General features: G+C 37.9%; 2 protein-coding genes and 1 long non-coding RNA gene across 3 annotated transcripts; all 3 read left to right on the forward strand.

Moving 5' to 3' along the window:
- Positions 1 to 6,281: 6,281 nt before the first annotated feature.
- On the forward strand, positions 6,282 to 6,665 carry LOC132034815 (protein SOB FIVE-LIKE 5-like). The gene has a single exon (XM_059425167.1). It carries the CDS (start codon positions 6,282 to 6,284, stop codon positions 6,663 to 6,665), a length of 384 nt encoding a protein of 127 aa, XP_059281150.1.
- Positions 6,666 to 6,691: 26 nt separating this feature from the next.
- Positions 6,692 to 7,834, forward strand: LOC132035347 (uncharacterized). The gene is made up of 3 exons (XR_009409221.1): positions 6,692 to 6,823; positions 6,919 to 6,994; positions 7,452 to 7,834. It is a non-coding gene; the product is annotated as an uncharacterized LOC132035347 (long non-coding RNA).
- Positions 7,835 to 17,532: 9,698 nt separating this feature from the next.
- Positions 17,533 to 17,922, forward strand: LOC132034816 (uncharacterized). Its single transcript, XM_059425169.1, has one exon. The coding sequence runs from the start codon at positions 17,533 to 17,535 to the stop codon at positions 17,920 to 17,922; it is 390 nt and encodes a 129-aa protein (XP_059281152.1).
- The last annotated feature ends 6,565 nt before the right edge of the window (positions 17,923 to 24,487 follow it).

Raw genomic sequence — 24,487 nt, forward strand, 5'->3', positions numbered from 1 at the left:
TGCATATATTCAGTAGATAGAAAGGGTTATACCGATTAGATAAACAGATTAAAACTGGGGTTAGAAAGAAATTAAAGCGAAAGAAGGAACGTACGGTGAAAATAAGTGGATTCTTTTGTTATCCATTGAGGGCAAAATAGATGTTTCAAAAACCATAAGAGCGAAGCAAGAGATGCAGCGATGCTGAATCTAGACATTTTTCCAATGTAATATCTGTGTATTAGCGATTAAGAGCAGCTTCGAGCTAAAATTGTAAAGGCGATGACATAGATAAGGCAAACTTCGAATGAAGAAGAAATTAAACCTTTTCACAAAGTACAAAAGTAAATCTGAACCTTTTCCATAGAAGATTAATAAGTAGTAATTTGAAATATTTTGATAATGTTTGTCAAATTGAAACTAACAGAAAAATCAATAGTTATGGCAGAACCAATTTTCTGAAATTTAATGTTTTTTTTTTCTTTTCCAAATTCTACTTTTCCTAAAAGGACATAAGGAGATTGTTTTGTGTGTAAATGGTGAATTTTGGCTGTCATTGTGAGAACGATAGTCCTACACCGTCTTGTTAGGTCCACTTCCGCATTTATTGTTCAGATGCATCTATACCCTTCTTCATTTAGACGCACAATGCTAATCCAATTGTGATTATAACTATAAGTTCCATGTCTTTTTTTTTTTAAACGATAAATGTCAATTAATTAGAAAGTAGACCCTTTGAATAAAGGGGCTTGTTGTTTATTGGTACGTCACTTTAAAGATTGTGCACTCGCGGAATATTCATAACCATGAATTTGCTTTGATATTTTTGTATCAATCTTGTCCCCCTAATGTCGAGAAATCATTTGGATTTGCATATTCTAGTACGTAATTGAAATAAATATTCTACGAGAATTGTCTTCAAGTATGTTGATGTTGAAGATTTCAGGTGATTATTCCTTGGGGATTGAAACAGACTCTATGGATGTGATTAAAATTTTAGAATAAGGACATCCAACATATGATCACATTATTCATGATTATTGATGGTTAATGCTCCAGATGAAGAAGCTGGTGATCAAGCATAATTTCAGGTAGGGTAACGAAGTACATTCACCAATTGGCAAAGGAAGCTCCCAAGCAGAACAAACAAATTTAGTATTAGTATAAGTATTCTAGTATCTTCAACAAAGAAGTAGAAGAAAATAAAGACCTTCCCTAATATAATGCAGTTTTAGACATGAAGGTTAACTCCTTGGGGATATTTTCCATTTTTCCTTGGGGAAAAGGAGACTTTTACATTTAGATAATAAGGCATGGGAGATTTGACTCCATTGATGTGGACTTTGATGTTTGTCTTTAGCTGGCTCCATTGATAGAAAGAAAGATGTTGAAAAATGTCTTCTTGTGAGTTGTGACTTGCTAGAGTGCGACTCTTACAAAGGAGTATAAAACAATGAGGCAGTGAGTGACAAAATCTTAACCTTTTCAACGGACCACATAGGATTGGCAAAGGCAAGTCTCTTGCTGTATTGCCCATACTTTTCATCATCACTCTTTGCTGGTTAAAAGTCAATGATATGTGGAAAAAAAGGTACAAAACGACCATGCTTTTAGCTTTGTAAAATCAATCATCGTAGAGCATTCTTCCAATTTTTTTTCTTACCTATGAAATTGAAGTTGACTACATGCTCATGTGGAGTAAAATTGGATAAAAGACCAGGTCAACAAGTCGATCCCTCACTTAAAATTTGAGCAGAATTTCACCTCAAAAGTTAGCTTGTGCGGTGAAGAGTTACGGACCAATTATAAGTTATCGTATTTCCCTTGCTAACTTCAACCCCAAAAATTAGCTTACAAGATATACGGCTGCTAACCACTTATAATCAGTCTACAGAGACAGACCCATGCTTCTAACTTGATAGATTTAAAGTCCTTAGAACCAAACTCACTATACTTCTAAAATTATTGTATTTGCTGAAAATCTTGTTGCTAACCAATTGAGTCCACTTTTACAGGGAGTTTAAAACTAGAAAGTTGTTATATGTTTAATGGATTCTCAATATAAATACAGGCCTGAGCAAAAGTTAGTGAGTTTTCGGAAACGCACACCCCATACTCTGGATCCGCCCGTGGTCCATACCTCCTTTACTTACCTGACAATAGGACTCTTGGGTACTTCACCCACTTGATATCAAAGTCCTACCCTTGTGTGGCGACCACACTTTCTCAATTGGCGTACACCATTATTCAGTCACATGTGTAATTTTGATTTCAAAAGTTAACTTATGAGGTGAAAAGTCGAGGATCGACCTCCCTTTTATATCCGATGTGGGACCCTTGGATGTTTAACTTACTTGGGCTGAATTAAGTCCCACCCTATGTTGCGACTAGTCTTTCTCGCTAGCTAGGCGTCACAATATATATGCACCTATTTCTCAAAATTGGATAGTTCACTTTACATGGTTGCTACTTGGAATTACTTGGAACTTGTCTTGCGCTAACACCTACTTAAAAATTGTAGGTCTAATGTTTTCCAATTAGTTGTTCCATAAAAGTGGTTAAACAAGTTTTTTTCAAAGGAGAAATATACAGAATTTTTCTTGGAAAAAAGAAATCAACTTAGCAAAGGACTAAAAATAGTACAAGTGCTAGTGGGATAAATCATACAAAAAGAAGGTTTTGGGCGGGGCAAGAAGCCAGCAAAGGGCATGTGCAGATGAGATTAAAGTCTGGGACCAGACGACTTAAAAAAAGTATACCCTGCATCTCCCCCCCCCCCGGCCGCCACAACCAATTGAATACACACAACTAAGTGGTTATATTGGCAATCCCATAATTTAGCCTTATATGAGCTACCTTTTTGCCCTATAATAATGACATGATTTTTGGGACACCTCTCTATCTCCCTGTGGTGTGAATGAGCAACTGTTTCTTCCTAGGCCGGCACACAGTGTGCTGCTTCGTTATTATTATGTCCTGCCTACTCCAATTATATTTTCACCCTAATATACTACTAGTTTTTTTTAAGTAACTATGGTGTTCGAAACTACTTGCACATCTCTCATGTTAGATTAGCGTGTTGTACTTTGTGTAACTTAAGTTGTAATTAATGTATCTACCCTTACATATAAACAGAGATACTTACCCTGACTAAACTGCAGAGGCGTAGCCATGTAGACTGAAGGATAGGGGTGTTCAAATGAGACCGAAAAACTAATCCGAACCGGTAAACCGAATCAAACCGACTTGATAAACTGAAAACCGGCTTGATTTGACTTGATTTGGTTTTAAATTTCAAAAAACCGATAACATTTGGTTTGGTTTGGTTTGGTGTTAAACCAAAAAAACCCGAATCAAAACCGAACCAAACCGATACATACATACATACACTTTTCTTACCGATACATACATACATATATATATATATATATATATATATATATATATATATATTAAGTCCAATACAAATTCAAATAATTAGTAAGAAAAGTGTAGCCCATTTAAGTTTAAGGTAAAATAAAAAGAAATTTGCTAAAGGTAAAATAGAATTTCTCCCTTATTTAGTTTTACGATTCCCTCATTTACATGGCATCTGAATTACTACTAATAAGCTAGCATTTTATCCGTAACAAATTAAAGGGAAGAAAACAACACAATTGGAATTTAAAAGATTTGGTAGATGATTTTGTCTTTACGTTTATCATTTTTTGTTTTAACTTTTATGCTTTCTCAATGCTTCATAAACACGATAATCTAGATAACAAAAATTTCGGACGGTAATTCACGATATATATATATCAAAATATATATATATATATGGAAGTAACTACAATCATGAAAAGTAAATGTTATGCTTTTATAATTCCTATACCTATAGCCATAAGCCTATACCTATGTAAAGTTAATGAATTAGTTAAGAAGATTCTTAGATTTGAATGGATCACTGTCAAAGCCGTATTTAGTTACCATTTGATTCAAAGGTTCTTTGTATTAATACATTCTTAAAAAAATTCTTTGTATTAATACATTCTTAAAATCCAAAAAAACCCGCAAAAACCGAACCAAACCGATAAAACCAACAAAATCGAAACCGATAGAATTTATACTTTAATGGTTTGGTTTGGTTTGAATATAGAAAACCGACTTAATAGATTTGGTTTGGTTTTTAACCAAAACTTCGAGTCAAACCCCGTTATGACATCTCTTGAAGGATGATCAGTTAAACATCCTACATTAAAAAATTATTCTGAATATATAAAAATTATATTATTGTCTATACAAGTCAAAAATTACCTTTATATATAGCTACATACACATTAAACTTTGAACACCCTGGGCCAAAAGTCTGTCTTCGTCAATCAGAAAGTTTACAATTACTCCAATATCTCAAGTTCTCAACTAGGGTAGTACCTAATAATTCTGTCTACAGTAAAACTTTTCTTTTATTTGGCTTCTGGATTTTGCAGAAAGGCCAAGATTGTAACTTGCTGTGTTATATAGCTCAATAATCATATGTACGAGTATTACCTAATGATGTGCCACTGACAAAACTTTTCAAGAATTGGCATTTATGGTTTGTTGAACGGGAGATTTTCAATAAGTCAAGAAGACTTGACTATTCAGTGGTGGAGACACCTAAGTATTTGTCTATAAATGTGTGTATAAATCTATGTTTTTTAAATAAAATATTATGTAAATATTCAATAGGCAAAATTGCAAGGTAATATCAATTTGAGATAGGAAACAAAGTTCTAAACCAACATAATCCTAAGCACATATTCACATACAAGCCGAATTGTGACAACAGTATGAGATTGCTTAAATTCTGTGCGGGCTAAGAAAAATTGGTAAACACTAAACAATGCCAAGACCAAGCCTCCAATTACGACCAATTTAGAAAACAAATGAAGTCAAGATGCTTTGTTTTTTAAATGTTTATCTTATGTCAGCAACAAGTGATCCAAGAAAAAGCTTCAATTGAATCTTATTAATAAGTTCATATGTAGCGGAACTGCCTGCACTTTATGAAGCTGCTACTGACTCACTGCCTTGTTTTATGTTGCTCAAAATCTTGTTATCTTGTTAAGTATTTGGCAGAGTTAAAAAGATTTGCAGACAATTCTGAACTTCAATTCCAATGACAAAGGCTTTTTGACAAAAGTATTCTCACTAACTTTGTCAATACATAATATGAACAGAATCCCATATTATCCACAATTTGGAAGTTTCTTGCATGTGATGATTTACTAGGACTACTGTTTAATCCTATCCTTTATAAATTGCAATAAATAAAGACCAATTCAATACAGGAATGAACTCTTATTTTAAAGATACTTTAAGGTCCTATCCTACATTGTTGTTATGTTTATCTCATATTCCCTTTGTTTTTTAGCATAATTTTACTTACTATACACTCCCTCAATCCCATTTTGACTACTGTTTTGTCTCAAAATAATAATCACCTTAGGAATTAAAGATTAAAGTTAACAATTGCTTCCAACTATACCCTTAATATTAAAGAAGTATGCATAATATTTAAGAGGAAAAACCAATCTATTTTTATTGAATAGGGGTAATTTAGTAAACTATATCTTATACTCATTGTTTTTTAATGGGCGTGAAAAACCTAAAGCAACGGTTAAAATGGGAAGAGGGAGCATGTTTTTGTAGCATTATAAACCATATGTTACTCTTGCTATTTTCGGAATAACTCTGACCCCTTCACTTGTTCGTGGATCGAATAAATATCCACTTTTAACATGGATGTGGTAAAAATTCAATTATCAGAACTTCAAAAAGAAAGTAAAGAGTGTAAAAAATGGAGTGTGGTAAATAACAAGCACAATATGGAAGGGAATGGTTGGCATTTGCTGGCTGGCCGTTGCACAAATATTGTTGAACATATGATTTTCTTGCAATCACCATGTTGTACCAATATCAATTGCAAGTGGCCAAAAACTCATTCTCTCCCCTCCCCCTCGCCCTCCCCGCCCCCACTCCTACCCCATGACTGCCAACTGGCAAGTTTTGATCCTTCACAAAATTGAGAAAAAAAATAAGGCCAAAGGACAAAGCTAGTCTACCATTGAGTGTGCTAAGTTTGGTTTTATATAAACCGTACTCTTCTTCTTCTTCTTCTCCTCTTTCCCACTTATAAATACACAACAAATAAACATAATGCAACCCATATTAATCTTCCTTTATTAAAAACCAAACCTTTACTTTTCTTCCTCTCTTTATTCAAAAAACACCAAGTATTATAAGCCCTTAGGTGCATATTTTTTTTCATAAAAATTTCAAGAATGAATATATCAGGTTCTGAATGTAGCAGTGGGTGTGAATCTGGATGGACAATGTACTTAGATCAACTCTCAAATTCTAGAGATCAATACAACAGAAGAGATAATACTAATCATAGCATATATAAAACAGAGTATGTTGATGAAGAAAATCAAGAAGATGAAGATATGTCTATGGTTTCTGATGCTTCTTCTGGTCCACCACATTTTCATGAACAATATTGCGTTGATGAAAATGGATATATTTTCTATCCATCAGCTTCTGAAAACACAAAGGCCAAAGAGAAGAAGAAAATAAAAGAGCAAAAGGGGAAAAATCAGAATCTTTATCTTGATGACACTGCCAGTTCTCCATTCTCTAACTCCCCCAAGGCAAGTCCAATATAACAACATTTTTATTAGTCTCAAATTCTGATTTTCTTTTTCCTATATTTCATTTTGACATATACCCTTTTTGCATACTTTTATTTTTTCAGGATGACAGATGTTATAATGATAGAACTTCCATGGAGATGGTAACTGGCTTCTCTGAAACGCATTCAAAGGTTACTCTTTTTTTTATTATTTTCTTCTTGGATTATTCTTCTGAAGTCTTTTTATTAACTATAGAATTAACAATGAGAATGTGTTATCTATTCAGGGTAAATCTGTTTTAGGGAAGCACTTTGGATTCTTGAAAACATCTGTCAGTGGAAGAACTTCATCAGAAAAATCTAGTGAGTAAAAAGAAACTATACCGCTTTTCTTTATAACTGCTGCCAAAAAATCTGAAGTCCATTTACAAAACAGAATAACAGGGCCTAGTTTGTTCTTGATATTAATACAATAACAATTAGGCCTCAGTCTCAAATAAGTTAAAATTGATTGTATAAATCTTTACTTTGTATAAATCTTTACTGTCTAAATCGCTCTGTTTTTAAGCTCATCTCAATCAAATAGTATTAAAAACTTTTAACTAAAACATTTCTGCATTTTTCACCGACATATAACTCTCTGGCAAGATGAAAAGACTCATAATGAACTTTAGACCAAATATAAACGTTCTAACATGAATAAAATTTAATCCCAACTAATTGATATTACCAACATCTATTGTTCTCCTTCTATTTAGTTTCTTATTTTTCACTAAATATTTTTCAAATTTTAATTGATTTGGCTTTGTGTTTTTGGCAGGTGGATTGAAGGGAAGGAAGAGGCAATAAGAATTGGCAAAAGAGTATATGTTGTGTGTGTCTGCAGCTGCAGTTGAAGAGAGTAAAGAAGATTGATGTTTGAGGGGTGAATAGGGGGCATGACAAGGGGAAAAAAGGGGCTTTAGATTTCTGAGGATCTTGTTTTCATCCTCTTTTCTTTTTATATTATTTTTAATCTTCTTCCTAGTTACTATTATTCCTGTCTATGTAGTGGGAAACAACAGAAAAATATAAATGTCAAAAAAAAGAAGAATGGAGAAAACTGTCTGTATTTTATTATCTCTCTCCTACACCAGAAAAAAAAAACATAAGTCTGGAGAAAAAATAATAATAACAATAATATTTAGTCCATTTTCAATTTTTCATCACCTCTTTACAGCTTTACACTATCTCATATTCTTTTATTCTTCAATAAATTAATTTAACTTTACAAACTTGTAACAAAGAATCTCCCAAGAAAAAAAAATATGAACTATTATTCTTATTGTTGTAAGTTGTAACTGTGAGAATTGCCAGCCTAGCTTAGGGAATTTGATGAACTGATTGAGTAGGTTCAAATTGATAAAATGTAATATACTCGAAACTAGAACAAGACATTGTGAATAATGAAAGATTGATCCCTTTCAAGTTTCATTTTCTACCAAAAGGGACCAAAAAAGCACTACCCCACCTAGTTCTATGATAAACTATCTACTAAAAATATGATCCATACATAATTTTGGGGGTGCAATTATTGGTTTTGCAGCAATAATGGTTGTGATAGAATATTGATAAGTATTTTTTCATCTTTAACCAGGCTGGGTACGAAATCGACTTTGTTACTACACGTTTTGCCCCCAATGTAGGCGTGAATTTGGATTTTGTCGGGCCCAATGCAGGCACCAGACACCGAGTAGGAAACTAAAAAAATATTCTTTTTTAATTAAATTTAGTTATATTTTGTACCTTCCCAATATCTTGTAACATTGAAGGTCTAATGATTCTGAGAATTGCCACCCATATCTTGGAGCATGACATAATTTCAAGAAAAAGACGAGACCTCCAGCTATGTGTTCTGAGTGCTGACAATTTCCCTTCTTGGTACACTAATAATTGTTATACTAATATTAACAGTGAACATTTTCACAAAGTTTGAAATTATTGAAAATGTTGCTCAAATTAGAATGAATTAATGGAAGCTTAATTATGTCTTCCTTCTTTTCAATAATTATTGATCCTGTTGTTGGAGGGTTGATATTCTCCATGTGTTCCATCTTGATCCAACAAATGCACTTGTTACAGAATTGCCACCTGCTGTTACAGAAACAAAAACCATTAAATGAGAAAGACCAGATGTCACCTTTCATATGTAGGTAGATATTCTTGCAGGTTCCATGTGATTGAAGGTGCCCTTTGTCTCTGCTAATTTAATGTGTGGCTTAGGTTTTTAAAGCATTTTGTTAAAACCCTAAATGCATGCTTCAAAATACTTTTTTCTATAACTATCTGATTTTTAAAATTAACCGGTCCGACTAATTTATATATACATCGCATATAACCAGTCCACGTGGCATATAACCGGTCCATTAAAACGAAAAAAACTTTCTTTAACATCTCTTTTTACATTCTCAAAGCTTGAATCTGAAACTATTAATTCATATACACGTCGCTTATAGTTGAGTCTTATCAACTTGTGTTGAGTTATGGTTAGATGAAATACAATGGCAATAAAGGGTATGAAGGAATATAATTTATTCAAAATTCTCCGCTGCATGAAAATAGTTAGCACGCCCTATTTATATTAGCATGAAATTTATTTTAATTAAAATTAGAAAACCTATTTCTATACATCTTATTTGAACATAAATTAAATAATCCATAAATATTAAATTCTTAAAAAAATTGATTTTCTATAACTTTGAATTAATCTTCCAACGGGATTTTCTATAACTTTAAATTATTCTTCCAACGGGATAGTTGGAGTAATGTCGGAAAAAAAAATTGACATGACGATTTCGAAGTTTTATATTGTCTTTTCATATATAATGAACACACAAATTAGCAATAATTGTGGAGAAGTTGCATGCTTGCATAGTTATATTAGATGAAGAGTAGCTGTCAGCTTGATTTCAATGGAAACTTGTGGTGCATATTCTTTAACAAAAATTTGTTGGTTTCTTTACTAACTTGTTCTGTTTTAAGTCAAAAGCTTCCTCAGATGCTGACACAAATGTTTGTACATATTATGTTAAAAAAAGTAATAATAAGAGGAAAAAAGCAAAGAGTTAGGCCTTGCGGTTGCTTACACACAATTATTTTTTTATTATAGAAGCAGTCAATAATTCGTGCGCACACGTGCACGTATATGTCGAAAGACTCGAGGAATTGTGTTTATTTTTTTGAAGGATAAATACAAACTTTTCATGCATATTTAAAGAAGGAAAAAACACTAATCTTCACCAATCTCAATTTATTAATAATTAATACCGTGACTTAGTAAATGAACATGTGAAAAAGGAAGAAACATAGTAGTTGCTAGGACAATAAAAATATCAAAGCAGCCTAAATTATACGCACTGTATTGAAACCATAGGTAGAAGATAAGCATGAAGAATGTCAATTAAGAAATATATTTTTAAGACTTCCAATTAGCAAAATTTGGACACGATACTTCAACCGCACTTTAGGGCGTATTTTGAGATTCCATGGAACTATGGGAGGAACTTGCCTATTTGTTGCTTTTTCTTTTTATTTTAAAATATAAGTAATGGTTAAAATTTAAATGTTACTTCAGAAGGAAAGTAATATTAATTAATTTGTTACCGTATAAAATTATTTACACTATTAATTCACTTGATCAATATTGTTAACTCCATGTAGGCGCGTACACTAAATATGGATCCATAACCTAATAGCTAGAGATGGAGGATAATCGATTGGAGAGGGTTAAATTAATTACACTGAATGCCTCAAACATTTCACACCATTATTATTGGAGAAAAATTAGACTTTTCAACTATTTATTTTAGATAATATAATTCATCTGACTTGGTCAAGGCTGATGCTGTGAAGGTGCCAGAAAGACATCACCAACTTGAATCCGAAAGAGCCAATGACAAGGAGAAATTGAGGGTGGCAGAGGAGAAAGCCGAGACTCGAGCTCGGATCAGTGATGAGCTCGAGAGCAATCTCGAGGAGGCTACTGAGGCCAATGATCTGCTTCAGGTCTAGTTTGAATCGGCCAATCAAATTCGAATCGCTCTTCTTGAAGTGAAGTCCGAGCTAGAGGCTAGATTGAAAAAAGCCTAGGCCGATCTAGAAAAGTCTCTTAAAGATATGGAGGCTGCCGAGGCTCGTTCTACGATTTTGATCGAGTACAAAAGGTGGAAATCCCAGCGGGCTACCCTCGAACAAGTTGAAAAAGGGTTGGGGGACGTTGATGTGCCGCAGATTTGTGGCACATTCGATGCCTTTTTACTATGGATTTTGGGTGTTCTCAAGTAAGTCTGGTTCATTTTAATGTGTTTTCGTTATGTTTTAGGAAAGTGATGGCCCAAAAGCAAAAAAACAAAGAAAAAAGGAAAAATTGCCTAGAAATGAAGATTTGACGGTCCGTCGATAAAATTGCCCAGAAATGAAGGTTCGACGGACCGTCATTTGGAGCGTCGATAAGTTGAATTTTCCAGTGATGGCCTAAGTTGAAGAGGACAAAGGACGGAGCCATTGACGAAGCGTCGAATGGATCGACATTTCGTCGTTTGTCTCATCAAACAAACTTGTCCATCAGAAGAGAGAAAGACAAAAGAATCGACGGAGCGTCGAACTGGTCGACGGCACCGTCGAATGGACCATCAAACTGAAGAACTAAAAGACGAAGGAATCGACGGCCCGTCGGGCGATCGACGGTCCGTCGATTCGCCACGAGCGTTTTGCTAATTGCCGATGTGCATTTTTTGGAGCCTATTTAAAGAACATTTTAGGTTTTTGTACACATCTGATTTTTCTCCAACATTAAACATTTTTCCATTGGTGGTTGAGCATTGAATACACCACTTTTGGAGCTTAGTGAAGGCAAAAAGATTTCATTCCCACCATCTTTATTACATTTTGTAAGCTTTATGTCTCCATTATTGCTTACTACTTTTGTGACCAATATGTGCGAGTAGTTTCTTTAATCCAAGTTGTGGACCCAAATAATGGGTGTTATGCAATGGGTGTCTAACATTGTGTGTGTGTGTATATATATATATATATATATATAATGGGTTGTGATGAGTTTTATCATTTCTCATATTCATTGTTAGTTAGTGGTTGCAAACACTTACTTATGCACAAACCCTAGTTTTATTCGGAAAGATGAACTAGGGTTTGAGTTGAAATAATATAACAAGGACTCGGGGCGCTAACCCTCTTTTAATGAACTCACTTAGGGATAAGATGAGTTCTACTTGGCATATTCGATCGGTTATACTTGCAACTTTTCTATATTTGGGAAAATCATGAAAAGAAATACTTTCTAACTATTGAAAAATATTAGGAAGTGCATTAGAGATTAAGTGCATACATAACCACCACCCATTAGAAATATATCATATTGATACCCATAGCATAACATCTAATCACAGCGGGAACACAACTTTGGTTCTTCTAATCCAAACAATTTCCAAACACTTCAAAATAGCGAATACAAACTAAACCCTTTTTCTACCCTAGTCGGAATAGAACTAAAGACTTTAGAGATTAGTAACATATATAATTAGTACTTATTTCACACTGTATTCCCTGTGGGATTCGACCCCAACCTAGTTGGGTTATTATATTTGACATAGACCGCCTTACGCTATAATTTAGGTTTAATTTGAGCGTATCAAATTTTGGCGCCGTTGCCGGAGAATACGGTTTTGAAATTACTAATTGTTGTGTACTTTTCTTTAAAACTTTTTCTATTCCATCACAACTTGTTTGTTGTTTCTGGTAAATCGAGTGAAAATGGCATGAAGACACAATCGAAATCAAGGAAACCAAGGTGGGTTCCAAGTGAACCCACCTGCACCAGAAAAGGAGGAAGATGAGAATATATTTGCGGAATTCATTAATAAAGCTGATTATGCTTCTGCGGTGGTCCCTCCTAGGACTGAAAATGCTACTTTCAAAATCGATAGCTCTATCTATCAGCTGTTGAAACTTGAGGGTTATTTCTGAAATTCTTCGGAGGATTATCCACTCCGACATTTGAAGAACTTCCTGCATGTGTGTGCTCAACAATCCTAAGGTGTTGTTTCTGCTGATGCACTTCGGTTACGGGTCTTCAAATATTCCTTGGCTGGCCAAGCAAGGGAATGGTATGAAAAGCTTCCCAGCAATTCTATTCACACCTGGAGCGAGCTAGCCAATACATTTTTGAAGAAATGGTTTCCACCGAGCAAAAAGCTTTGAACTTCGAGATAAGATCTTTGAGTTCAAACGACTCGGGGAACAATTATATTCGGCATGGGAGTGTTTCAAGTACTATCTTGCTCAATCTCCAACTCATGGGTTTTCGGATGCTATTCTCGAGAAGTTCTACAAGGGTTTAGATACGATGAATCGGTTAACATTGTCACAATCTTTTTGGTGGATGCTTCATGGACAAGTCATTTGTTAACATCACCCAATTACTCGATAAGCTCACCACCCACAATCAAGCTTGGCACTCCAATGATAGTGAAGTTTTTTCATATGGTAGTCCTTCTGTTGCCGCGGTGGCCAAAGAAAATCATGAGCGAGATCATGCTTTTTCTCGGTGCAAACCATAGTGGTTCTTTGTTAAAGAGGCTTGCGGAGAAAGAATCTAAGGGTGTGAATGTTGTTGAAGAAATGCCATCTCATGCTCCCAGAATGTATCAATCTCGGAGAAGACTTATCTAGAGGGGCAACCACAACGTGAGGATGCTAATTATATCGATAACTCTCAAAGGGGTTATCAAAAGCAATGGAGACCCCAACAACAAAGCAATCAATATGGTCGAAATGAGTATGGTGGTTCGGATAGGAGGGATTACAACAACAACAATTATGGTAATCAGAATTCTAATGCCTATGTTCCACCGAAAGGTCGTTCTTCCAACTCTCAAAATTGGCGAGAGGGTCCTTCCAATTATCAAGGGACCTCTCGAATGGAATCTATGCTTGAAAAGATCTTGGACAACCAAAACAAAAGTGATAAGAAGATAGCGAATTTGACCTAAGTGGTAGGCTCTCACATCGCTTCGATTCAAAAACTTGAGTCACAAATGCGAGACCTTTCTCATGAGCAACATCCACCACAAAGAGGAGGCCTTCCTAGCGACACAATTTCGAACCCAAGGGGTAGTGGAGGTAATCACATTGCCTCATGCAAAGCTATTTCTACTAGAAATGGGAAAATTCTTTATGCGGTGGATGAGAGGATAGTTGAAACTATTATTGTCGAGCCGATTGGTGATGAGGTTATTGAAGAAGAACCTGAGGCACCAATTGAAATGCCTATTATTGTTGAGAAAGAGAAGGTGGAATACCCTATTGTTCTCGAGGGTGATAAGGTGCCAAGTGTCGAAAATACTACCGAGGGTAGCACTCAAAAGAGCAAGGTCACGGGGGCACTTAAACCCTTGACTCAAACATATAAATCTCTTCTCCCGTTCCCACAAAGATTTTTGAAAAGAACGGAGGATGCCAAGTGCCAACGCTTCTATGGCCAATTGAAAGGGTTGTCAATGAATATCCCATTTCTTGATGCATTCCAAGAAATGCCGGAATTTTCTAAGTACTTGAAGGACTTGTTGACGAAGAAAAGACCAATCAAGCATGATACGGTGGAAGTTACCCACCGTGTGAACTCTATTATTTCGTCCTCAAAGGTTGAGAAGAAGGGAGATCCTGAGGCTTTCACTATCCCTTGCACCATCGGTCACCATGATTTTGCTCGTGCCTTGTGTGATAATGGGGCTAGTATTAATTTAATGCCACTAGACATCTATAAACAATCCGGGTTGGGGACACCTAGACCAACAATCATGCGTCTCCAAATGGCCGATAGAACCATCAAGAGACCGGTAGGAGTTGTTGATGACGTCCTTGTTAGAGTGGGAGAATTCTTATTGCCGGCGGATTTTGTCATCCTTGATTGTGCGGTTGACAAAGAAGTCTCAATTATCTTGGGAAGGCCATTTCTTGCCACTGGGAGAGCTTTAATGGACTCGGAAAGGAATGAAATAAAATTCCAGATAAATGATGAAGAGGTTACCTTCCAAGCTGGCAAGGGGTTAAAATTATCAAGTGCTTATGAGAGCATTTCAGTCATTGATTCTTTCGATGTGGTAGACGAAGCAGTGGAGCATAAGTGAGAGAAGGAGCACTTTAACGAAGCACTTTCGGCTATTTTGGTGAATTTTGAGGTGGATGACATGGAGGGTATGTTGAAATGGTAAATTCTCTTATTGGTCAGGGTTCGTATTCTTATGAGCCAAACAAATTATCTCTTGATCTTGACAAAAGAACCACTCCTCCGGCTAAGCCTTCGATTATTAAGCCTCCAAAACTTGAGCTCAAGCTACTTCCCTCTCATTTTAAAGTATGCTTTTCTTGGCCCAGATAATTATTTACCGGTTATTCTCTCATCTTTGTTAAATGAGGAACAAACTCAAAAGGTGCTTGAAGTGTCGCGGGCTTATCGAAGATCTATTGGGTGGACTATTGCGGATATTAGGGGGATTCCCTCCGGTATTTATGAACATAGAATCGAACTCGAGGAAGATAGTTCACCGAGTGTAGAGCATCAAAGAAGGCTAAACCCTCCTATGCAAGAAGTGGTCAAGAAGGAAATTATCAAATGGTTGGATCCAGGTGTTGTATACCCAATTGCAAATAGTCCATGGGTGAGTCCGGTGCAATGTGTGTCAAAGAAGGGGGCATCGCCGTTGTCCCTAATTCCAAGAATGAGTTGATTCCTATAAGGACAGTCACAGGATGGCTAGTGCGTATGGACTATCGAAAGCTCAACACCGCGACTTGTAAAGACCACTTTCCTATGACTTTTATTGATCAAATGCTTGATCGGCTAGCCGGAAGATCTTATTATGGCTTTCTGGATGGATATTCGGGTTACAACCAAATTAACATTGCCTTAGAGGACCAATAGAAAACCACTTTCACTTGTCCTTATGGCACTTTTGATTTTAGCCAAATGCCTTTTGGTTTATGCAATGCCCCGGCTACATTCCAACGGTGCATGATGTCTATTTTCTCGGATATAGTGGAAGATTTCTTGGAAGTCTTTATGGATGACTTTTCGATTGTTGGTGACTCTTTTGACGAATGCCTTGCCAATCTCGGTAAGGTATTGAAGCTGTGTGAAGAAACTAACCTTGTACTTAATTGGGAGAAATGTCATTTCATGGTGAAGGAAGGGATTGTCCTTGGCCATAGGATTTCTGAGAAGGGTATTGAGGTAGACCAAGCAAAAATTAATGTTATTGCCAAGCTTCCTCCACCTATCTCTGTCAGAGGAGTTCGTAGCTTCTTGGGACATGCCGACTTCTATCGGCGATTTATCAATGATTTCTCAAAGATCGCCAATCCGATGTGTAAGCTTCTTAAAAAGGAGGCTAAGTTTGCATTTGATGAGAAGTGCCTTAAGGCATTTAATGAGTTAAAGGAAATGCTTACTTCTACTCCAATTATTATCTCTCCGGAATGGTCATTGCCATTTGAGCTCATGTGTGACGCGAGCGGATTTGCTATTGGTGCGGTGCTGGGGCAAAGGCACAACAAAATCATGCTCCCAATTTATTATGCTAGTAAAACCCTCAATGGTGCTCAAATGAATTATATCATTATTGAGCAAGAACTTCTAGCCATTATATATGCTTTTGAGAAATTCCGGGCCTATCTATTGGGATCCAAAGTGGTTGTTCACACGGATCACGTGGCATTGAGATATTTGATGACAAATAAAGATGCAAAGTCGCGGTTCATTCGTTGGGTTTTATTATTGCAAGAGTTTGACTTTGAAGTCAAAGATCGAAAAGGTTGTGAAAACCAAGTTGCGGGTCATCTATCTAGGCTTGAGGAAGCCGGGAGACCGAGTGGAGATCTTGAATTAAATGATACTTTTCCCGATAAAAGACTTTTGGCTGTCTTGTGAAGTTGCTCCTTGGTATGTGGATATCGCCAACTTCTTGGTGACGAGTCTTATCCCCGACGACATCAAAGCTTATCAAAAGAAGAAATTTTTGAGAGATAGTCGTCAATACTATTGGGATTAGCCCTATTTATTCCGCACTTGTGCCGACAACATCATTCGGCGATGTGTGGCTGAATTCGAGGCCATGAAAATCTTGAAGGTTTGCCATGACTTTCCAGTGGGGGGGGGGGGGGGTCGTCATAGGGGAACCGCACCGCAGCAAAGTGCTTGAATGTGGCTATTATTGGTCCACCCTTTATCATGATGCAAATTTGATGGTGAAATCTTGTGATCAATGTCAACGCCAAGGGTCAATTGGGAGGAAGCACGAAATGTCAATGAATTTTGTCATAGAGGTTGAACTCTTTGATGTGTGGGGCATCGACTTTATGGGCCTATTTGTGAGTTCTCGTGGCCTGCGCTACATCCTTGTTGCAGTTATGTGTCCAAGTGGGTCGAAGCGGTAGCATTGCGCAATAATATTGGCAAGAGTGTCACAAATTTTTCTCAAAAAGAACATATTCACAAGATTTGGCACTCCTAGGGCAATCATTAGTGATGGTGGCACTCATTTTTGCAACAAGCAATTCACTAATCTCATGGAGAAATATGGAGTGAAGCATAGCGTGGAAACTCCTTACAATCCCCAAACTAGTGGGCAAGTCGGAGTCTCCAATTGGGAGATAAAAAGTATCTTAGCTAAGACGGTTAATGCAAATCGAACAGATTGATCATTAAAGCTTGATGATGCTCTTGGGCTTATAGAACGGCATTCAAGACGCCCATTAGTACTTCTCCTTATCGTTTGGTGTTTGGCAAAGCTCGCCATCTACTGGTTGAACTTGAACACAAAGCTTTGTAGGCATTAAAAAAATTGAACATGGATTGGGACGAAGCAGGCAAGTTGCAACCGTTTCAAATGAATAAAATGGATGAGTTTCGGTATCATGCCCATGAGAGTGCGGCTTTGTATAAAGAGAAGATGAAGCATTATCATGATGTCAAACTTTTGAAGAGAGATTTTCAACCGGGTGATTCGGTGTTGCTATTCAATTCAAGGTTAAAGCTCTTTCCGAGCAAATTGAAATCCAAATGGTCCGGTCCTTTTACTTTGGTGAGTATTTCACCCAATGGTTCGATGGAATTGAAGTCCGACAATAGGACTCGTACTTTCATGGTGAATGGCCATCGGGTAAAGCACTACCATTGGATGGTTGATGGGGACAAGATTGTCAATGCTCACCAGTTGAAACATGGCACCGGACCTTGACACCAAAAGTGGTACTGCGTCGTGCCGCGACGTTAAATTGTGCGCTTCTTGGGAGGCAACCCATGTTCATTTTTGCATTATGTTTTTCGTGTTGTTGGTTTTTTTTTTTTTTTTGGTGTTGTTTTGATGTTTGTTGATGTGTCTAGGAACCTAAGTGTTAAATCCAGATATTGCCAGGAAAGCAGATGAACGGCGCGCCTTCGACGGACCGTCGATCAGTTCGACGAGCCGTAGAATGCACCGTCGAAGTGGACCACCTGAAAGATCATCACTGGAAATAATGGCATTTTGACGACAGGTTTGACGCTCCATCGAACTGATCGACGGTCAGCTCGACGGGCGATTTTCTCCCTAATAAATAAATAAATAAATGAACGGGGCGCGACGTTTCACTCGACGGAACGTCGAACCATTCATCGCTTGGTCCTTTTGCCGTGTCGATTAGTGTTTTTTAAATATAACCCGACGACGTCTCTCTCTCTCTCCACCTCTTCCTCTCCCATAACCGTTACCCCTCCCTCTCTCTTCAATACACCCATCAACCTCCATTCCCCTCATTACCATTATTCTCTCCCTAGTTTACTCTCTCCTTCTGTTGTGTCTAACCCTAGTAGTGGCTACTTGTGTGTTCATCATTTCTTAAGTTCTAAAATCAAGTCTTCTTTCAATTTTAAGGTATGTAGATCATGTATTGCTTGTTCACTTGTTCATAATAGTTGTTTGCTCGTCTTCGCTATGTTGTTGTTGTTAGTTTATTCTGACTAAGTGGTTTGTGTGGATGTTTGATTCTTTGGGTATAACTGATGGCTGAAATTTGAAACTCGTGGAGTGAGTGCATCGTCTTCCACCGAGTTAAAGGGCATTACGACAAACACACCTCATCTGATTTTTCTCCAACATTTAACATTTTTCCATTGGTGGTTGAGCATTGAATACACCACTTTTAGAGCTTAGTGAAGACAAAAAAATTTCATTCCCACCATCTTTATTACACTTTGTAAGCTTTATGTCTCCATTATTGCTTACTACTTTTGTGACCAATATGTGTGAGTAGTTTCTTTAATCAAAGTTGTGGACCCAAATGATGGGTGCTATGCAGTGGGTGTCTAACATTTTATACACACACACACACACACACACACACACACACACACACATACATATATATATATATATATATATATATATATATATATATATATATATATAATGGGTTGTGATGTGTTTTATTATTTTTCATATTCATTGTTAGTTAGTGGTTGCAAACACTTACTTATGCACAAACCCTAGTTTTACTTGAAAAGATGAACTAGGGTTTGAGTTGAAATAATATAACAAGGACTCGGGCGGCTAACCCTCGTTTAATGAACTCACTTAGGGATAAGATGAGTTCTACTTGGCATATTTAATCGGTTATACTTGCAACTTTTCTATATTTGGGAAAATCATGAAAAGAAATACTTTCTAACTATTGGAAAATATTATGAAGTGCATTAGAGATTAAGTGCATACATAACCACCACCCATTAGAAATATATCATATTGATACCCATAGAATAACATCTAATCACAGCGGGAACACAACTTTGGTTCTTCTAATCCAAACAATTTCCAAATACTTCAAAATAGCGAATACAAACTAAACCCTTTTTCTACCCTAGTCAGAATAGAACGAAAGACTTTAGAGATTAGTAACATATATAATTAGTACTTATTTCACACTATATTCCCTGTGGGATTCGACTACAACCTAGTTGGGTTACTATATTTGACACCGACCTCCTTACGCCATAATTTAGGTGTAATTTAAGCGTATCAGACATCCAGGCCCGGATACTCGAAGCCAAAGAAATCGAGGGCAGGGCCAAGAAAGCCCTTGATGCCGACTCTGAAGACTCCGAGCAAACGATTTCTGAAAATTTCGGTTCCTTGTCTGAGGTAGACTAGGGCTTTTTTGTACGAGCCTCTCTCTTCATTTTGTTTTTGTTTTGACTTGTGTTGAAAGTCTAAGTATAAAGCCTTGGTTTATATATGAAATGCATATTTTCTTTTTTGGCTGTTGTTTTCTTCATTCTTTTATTCGAACGTATGCTACGATTTTTGCCTTAAATGATCATATCGTATGGAATATAGCCAAGGTTCGGAGCTACCTCTTTATCCGAATTGAGCCTATTTTAACTCATTGAGTATTGGCTTTTCCTCTGCTCAGTACGTTTTCGACTGAGGATTTTATAGAGTGGTTTGCTCACGGGGCTAATTTGTACTTTGTGAATTCAGACGTCTCCGAATCACGTTGAGCATTTTGGGTTGAGGTTTTTAATTTGTTTGAACCTTTTCCGACCGTCTACTTATAATAGATTAGGTTCGGATACCTGAATTCCTGCCTTCGTCAAATTTTGAGACGACTGTCCCCACTCGAGGGTGTTAAAAGATTTTGGGCTCGGTTCATCTTGACCTTATTGCCTTTGCCAAATTTTGACAATAATCCCCGGTATACGGTATTTAATAAAAAGACGTGTTTGAGACGTATGCTTTCATAAAGCTTCTTTATATTGCCGGTGCTTGTAAGTATGTAATATAAGGATTTCATCTGTTTCCTTCTATTTTTGCCGTAACAAATACTAGCTGGACACGATTCGTTTTGATCGTTTGGTCCTTAAACTGAAACCTAACACAAAAGGTTCGGGTTTACACAAAAATAAGAAAAATAAAATTTCGAAGACCTTTTCAGGATAGGCCTTGTTTCTTCGTTTCTTCATCTTCTTCGGTATGTTGAACTCATTCTACCTTTCCGGGATAGGCCTTGATGTGGGTATGATAGTCCCCTAGTGTTTATCCGAGCAATATGATTAGGTAAGCACTATTGAGTCCCCAGCGAAGGGTAGACCCTCCGCTTCCGGGTATTTTGCCTTGTTTTCGTAAAGTAGCACGTTGTACTTGTTGCCTCGTTAAAAACCTTGTCGAAAAACCCACTCCGAGATGCAACACGTGTTTTTAGACCTAACTCCACCCCCTCGGGGTTAATCTCGATACCACTTCTGTAAAAAAGGATAGGTTAATAAAAAATGATCACAAGGGTCAACGGCCCATACCTTAGCAATAGTATTTCTTCAAATGAGCCACGTTCCATTATTAGCGGTAGTTGCCCGTCTATGGATTTCAGTTGGTACGATCCTTTGCCCGTTACTCCGGTTATTTTGTACGGCCCTTCCCAGTTTGGACCTAATTTCCCATTATTGGGGTCCTTGGTATTCAAAGTAACTTTTTGAAGTACCAAGTCCCCAACTCGAAAATGTCGAAGATTAGTCCTCTGGTTAGAGTACCTCTCCATTCTTTGTTTTTGAGCCGCTAAACAAACCAGCTCATTTTCGCTAGTTCGTCCGCCAGGTCGAGTTTTACGGACATAGCCTCCTTATTTGACCCGTTGGTGGCGTATTGGAATCGGAGGCTCGGTTCACCAATTTCAACGGGAATTAGAGCTTTGTCCCCGTAGACTTGCGAGAATGGTGTCTCTCCTGTGCTGGACTTTGACGTCGTTTTGTAAGCCCATAATACCTCTGGCAAAACTTCCCTCCATTTATGTTTCGACATTTCAAGCCTTTTCCTTATATTTTGAATTATTATTTTGTTTGTGGATTCTGCTTGCCCGTTTGCACTCGGGTGATATGGAGTCGACACTATCTTCTTAATCTTGAACCCTTCGAGGAAGTTATTGACCTTCTTTGCCAATGAACTGAGGGTCATTATCACAGGTTATCTCAGCCGGGATGCCGAATCGACAGATAATATGGTCCCATATGAAGTCAATAACCTCCTTTTCTCTAAACTTTTCGAAGGCCTGCGCTTCAACCCACTTTGAGAAGTAGTCGGTCATAAACGAGAATGAAACGAGCCACGGTGCCCGGCAGAGGACCGACGTGTCCGTCCCGGCTTCACGAACGACGAGGGGGGGGAAATCGCGGGTGCGGCCGACTGCGGGTTGGTGAATCATCAGGGCGTGCGTTTGACATCCATCACATTTCCGGATAAAATTTTTCGCATCTTCCTCCATCCCTTTCCAGTAATAACCGGCTCTGATAATTTTTCGAACCAATCCTTCCGCTCCGGAGTGATTACCGCGGTACCTGTGGACTTCTCTCGTCACGTAATACATTTCTCGGGCCCAAACATTTGGCAAAGGGTCTGAAGAAAGATCGTCAATACAGTCAGAGCCGTAAATCTACCTTAACCGAGCTGCTTTGGTCCGAAGTGATCGTGATTCTTTTGGGTCACTCAAGAGCTTCCCATCGCGGTAGTCGATGTGTCTATTGCGCCAATCCCAAGTTAGACCCACTGTATTTATCTCGGCGACCGTTTTCTACCGCCGAGTTCATCATTGGACTACGATCGGGGTCAATTCCTTTGCTTCGCCAAGAAAGAGCCCACGAATTGGCCACGTCGGGTTCGTTGTTACACTCTCCCCCAGAGTACGTGTTGCATGGTCCATTCTTTGAATCGGTGTAATATCACCTGAGTTTTCTCTAAGTACCTTTGCATTCGCTCATTCTTGATCTCGAAAGACGCCATTCACCTGGTTCACGACCAAGAAAGAGTCGCATCTTGCTTTAATTTTTTGGGCTCCCAGACTCCGAGCCAATTCCAAACCTGCAATCATAGCCTCGTACTCGGCTTCATTGTTAGTCAATTTTATGTTCGATCGATTGTCTAATGACATCATAGGGGCGGGGTTTTAAGAACAATGCCCAACCACGAGCCTTTCGGGGTTCGATGCCCGTTTGTATGTAGAGACCGATACCGGCCTTCCCGAGGTCGACGAAGAGCTCTTTCTCTCTCGGGGATCATGGCGGGGGTAAAGTCTGCCACAAAATCGGCTAAGATTTGGGATTTAATAGCTATTCTAGGCTTATATTCGATATCATACCCGCTAATCTCTATAGCCCATTTGGTCAGTCTACCCGATAACATCGGTTTATGCATCACATTTTTCAGCGGGTAAGTAGTTACTACACATATCGGATGGCATTGAAAGTAAGGCTTTAGCTTTCTCGATGCACTTACTAATGCCAAAGCCAACTTTTCGGTGTGGATAATGAGTCTCCGCGTCTCAAGGTTCTCTCGCATAATAGATTGGGAATTGCGTGCTTGCTTGCTGGAGCAAAACACCGCTTACCACTAACTCGGACACGGCGAGGTATAGAAATAACTATTCGTGCACGCCCGGTGTGTGCGAAGGCGAGGCTCGATAAGTACCTTTTCAATTCCTGCAAAGTCCTTTGACATTTTGGTGTCCAGACGAAGTCATTCTTCTTTCTTAGCGGTGAGAAGAAACGGTGACTTTTATCCGATGATCACAAAATGAAACGGCTTAAAGCTGCTATCCTTCCGGTGAGCCTCTGTACGGCCTTGGCATTATTCACCACCTCAATATCCTCAATGGCTTTGATCTTGTTCGGGTTGATCTCAATTCCCCGGTTTGACATCATGAAGCCCAAAAATTTGCTCGATCGGACACCGAAGGCACACTTCTCCGGGTTCACTATTTGCGAAGAACATCAAAGGTATCCTGCAAATGTTTTAAATGGTCCTCTATTTCCAGGTACTTGACTAGCATGTCATCAATATAAACTTTCATTGTTTTCCCTATCTGTTCTTCGAACATCCGGTTTACTAGGCGTTGGTAAGTTGCTTCGGCATTTTTTAATCCGAATGACATGACATTATAACAGTAGGTCCCGTATCGGGTAATAAAGGCGATTTTCTCTTGATCCTCCGGGTGCATCCGGATCTGATTATACCCGGAGTAAGTGTCGAGAAAACTTAACATCTCATGCCCGGCCATCGAATCGATCATTCGATCGATGTGAGGCATACGAGGAATGAATCCATCGAAAGCATCTTTCATTCGGATCTTTATAATCGACACACATTCTAAATTTATTACCTTTCTTTGCACCATGACTACATTGCGGTGATCGGGTATTTTACCTCATGAATGAAACTATTTTTAAAAGCTTTGTTACCTCGTCTTTGAAGGCATGTTTTGACGAGCCGTTGGTCTCGCTTTGCGTCGGGGGAGAATTTCTTCGAGGCTGAAAAGCTTATGAGTCGTGACTTCTGGTGGTATACCTGTCATGTCTATATGGGACCATGCAAAGCAATCGGCATTAGCTTGAAGAATTTTAATTAACTTGTTCCTGAACTCCAAGGTTAACCCCATGCCCAGGTATACCTTACATTTCGGTAGATGTACGAACGGGGATGATTTGCTCGGCTCTTCCACGGTAGATTTGGTTGCGTCAAGAGTCATCCGAATACAAACGTTCTAGCGTCTTTGAAATCGTCCCCCCCTTACCGATGGGTCCGTTTCCTTCTCTTCCGGTTTTGAACCCGTATTCTTTAATTGCTATTTGGTGTCCTCCTCTTTAATTGATTCATCATCTCTTTGATTCGGTTACTTTGGAAAGAAGGGTGCTTCCTCGATAGTTTATCCTTCCGTGAGGGTTGGGAACTTTTAGTGGCATATAGTGTCGATGGTATTGCTCTCATGCTATGAATCCATGGTCTA

This window comes from Lycium ferocissimum, chromosome 10, assembly GCF_029784015.1.
Source record: "Lycium ferocissimum isolate CSIRO_LF1 chromosome 10, AGI_CSIRO_Lferr_CH_V1, whole genome shotgun sequence".
NCBI classification, from domain to species: domain Eukaryota; kingdom Viridiplantae; phylum Streptophyta; class Magnoliopsida; order Solanales; family Solanaceae; genus Lycium; species Lycium ferocissimum.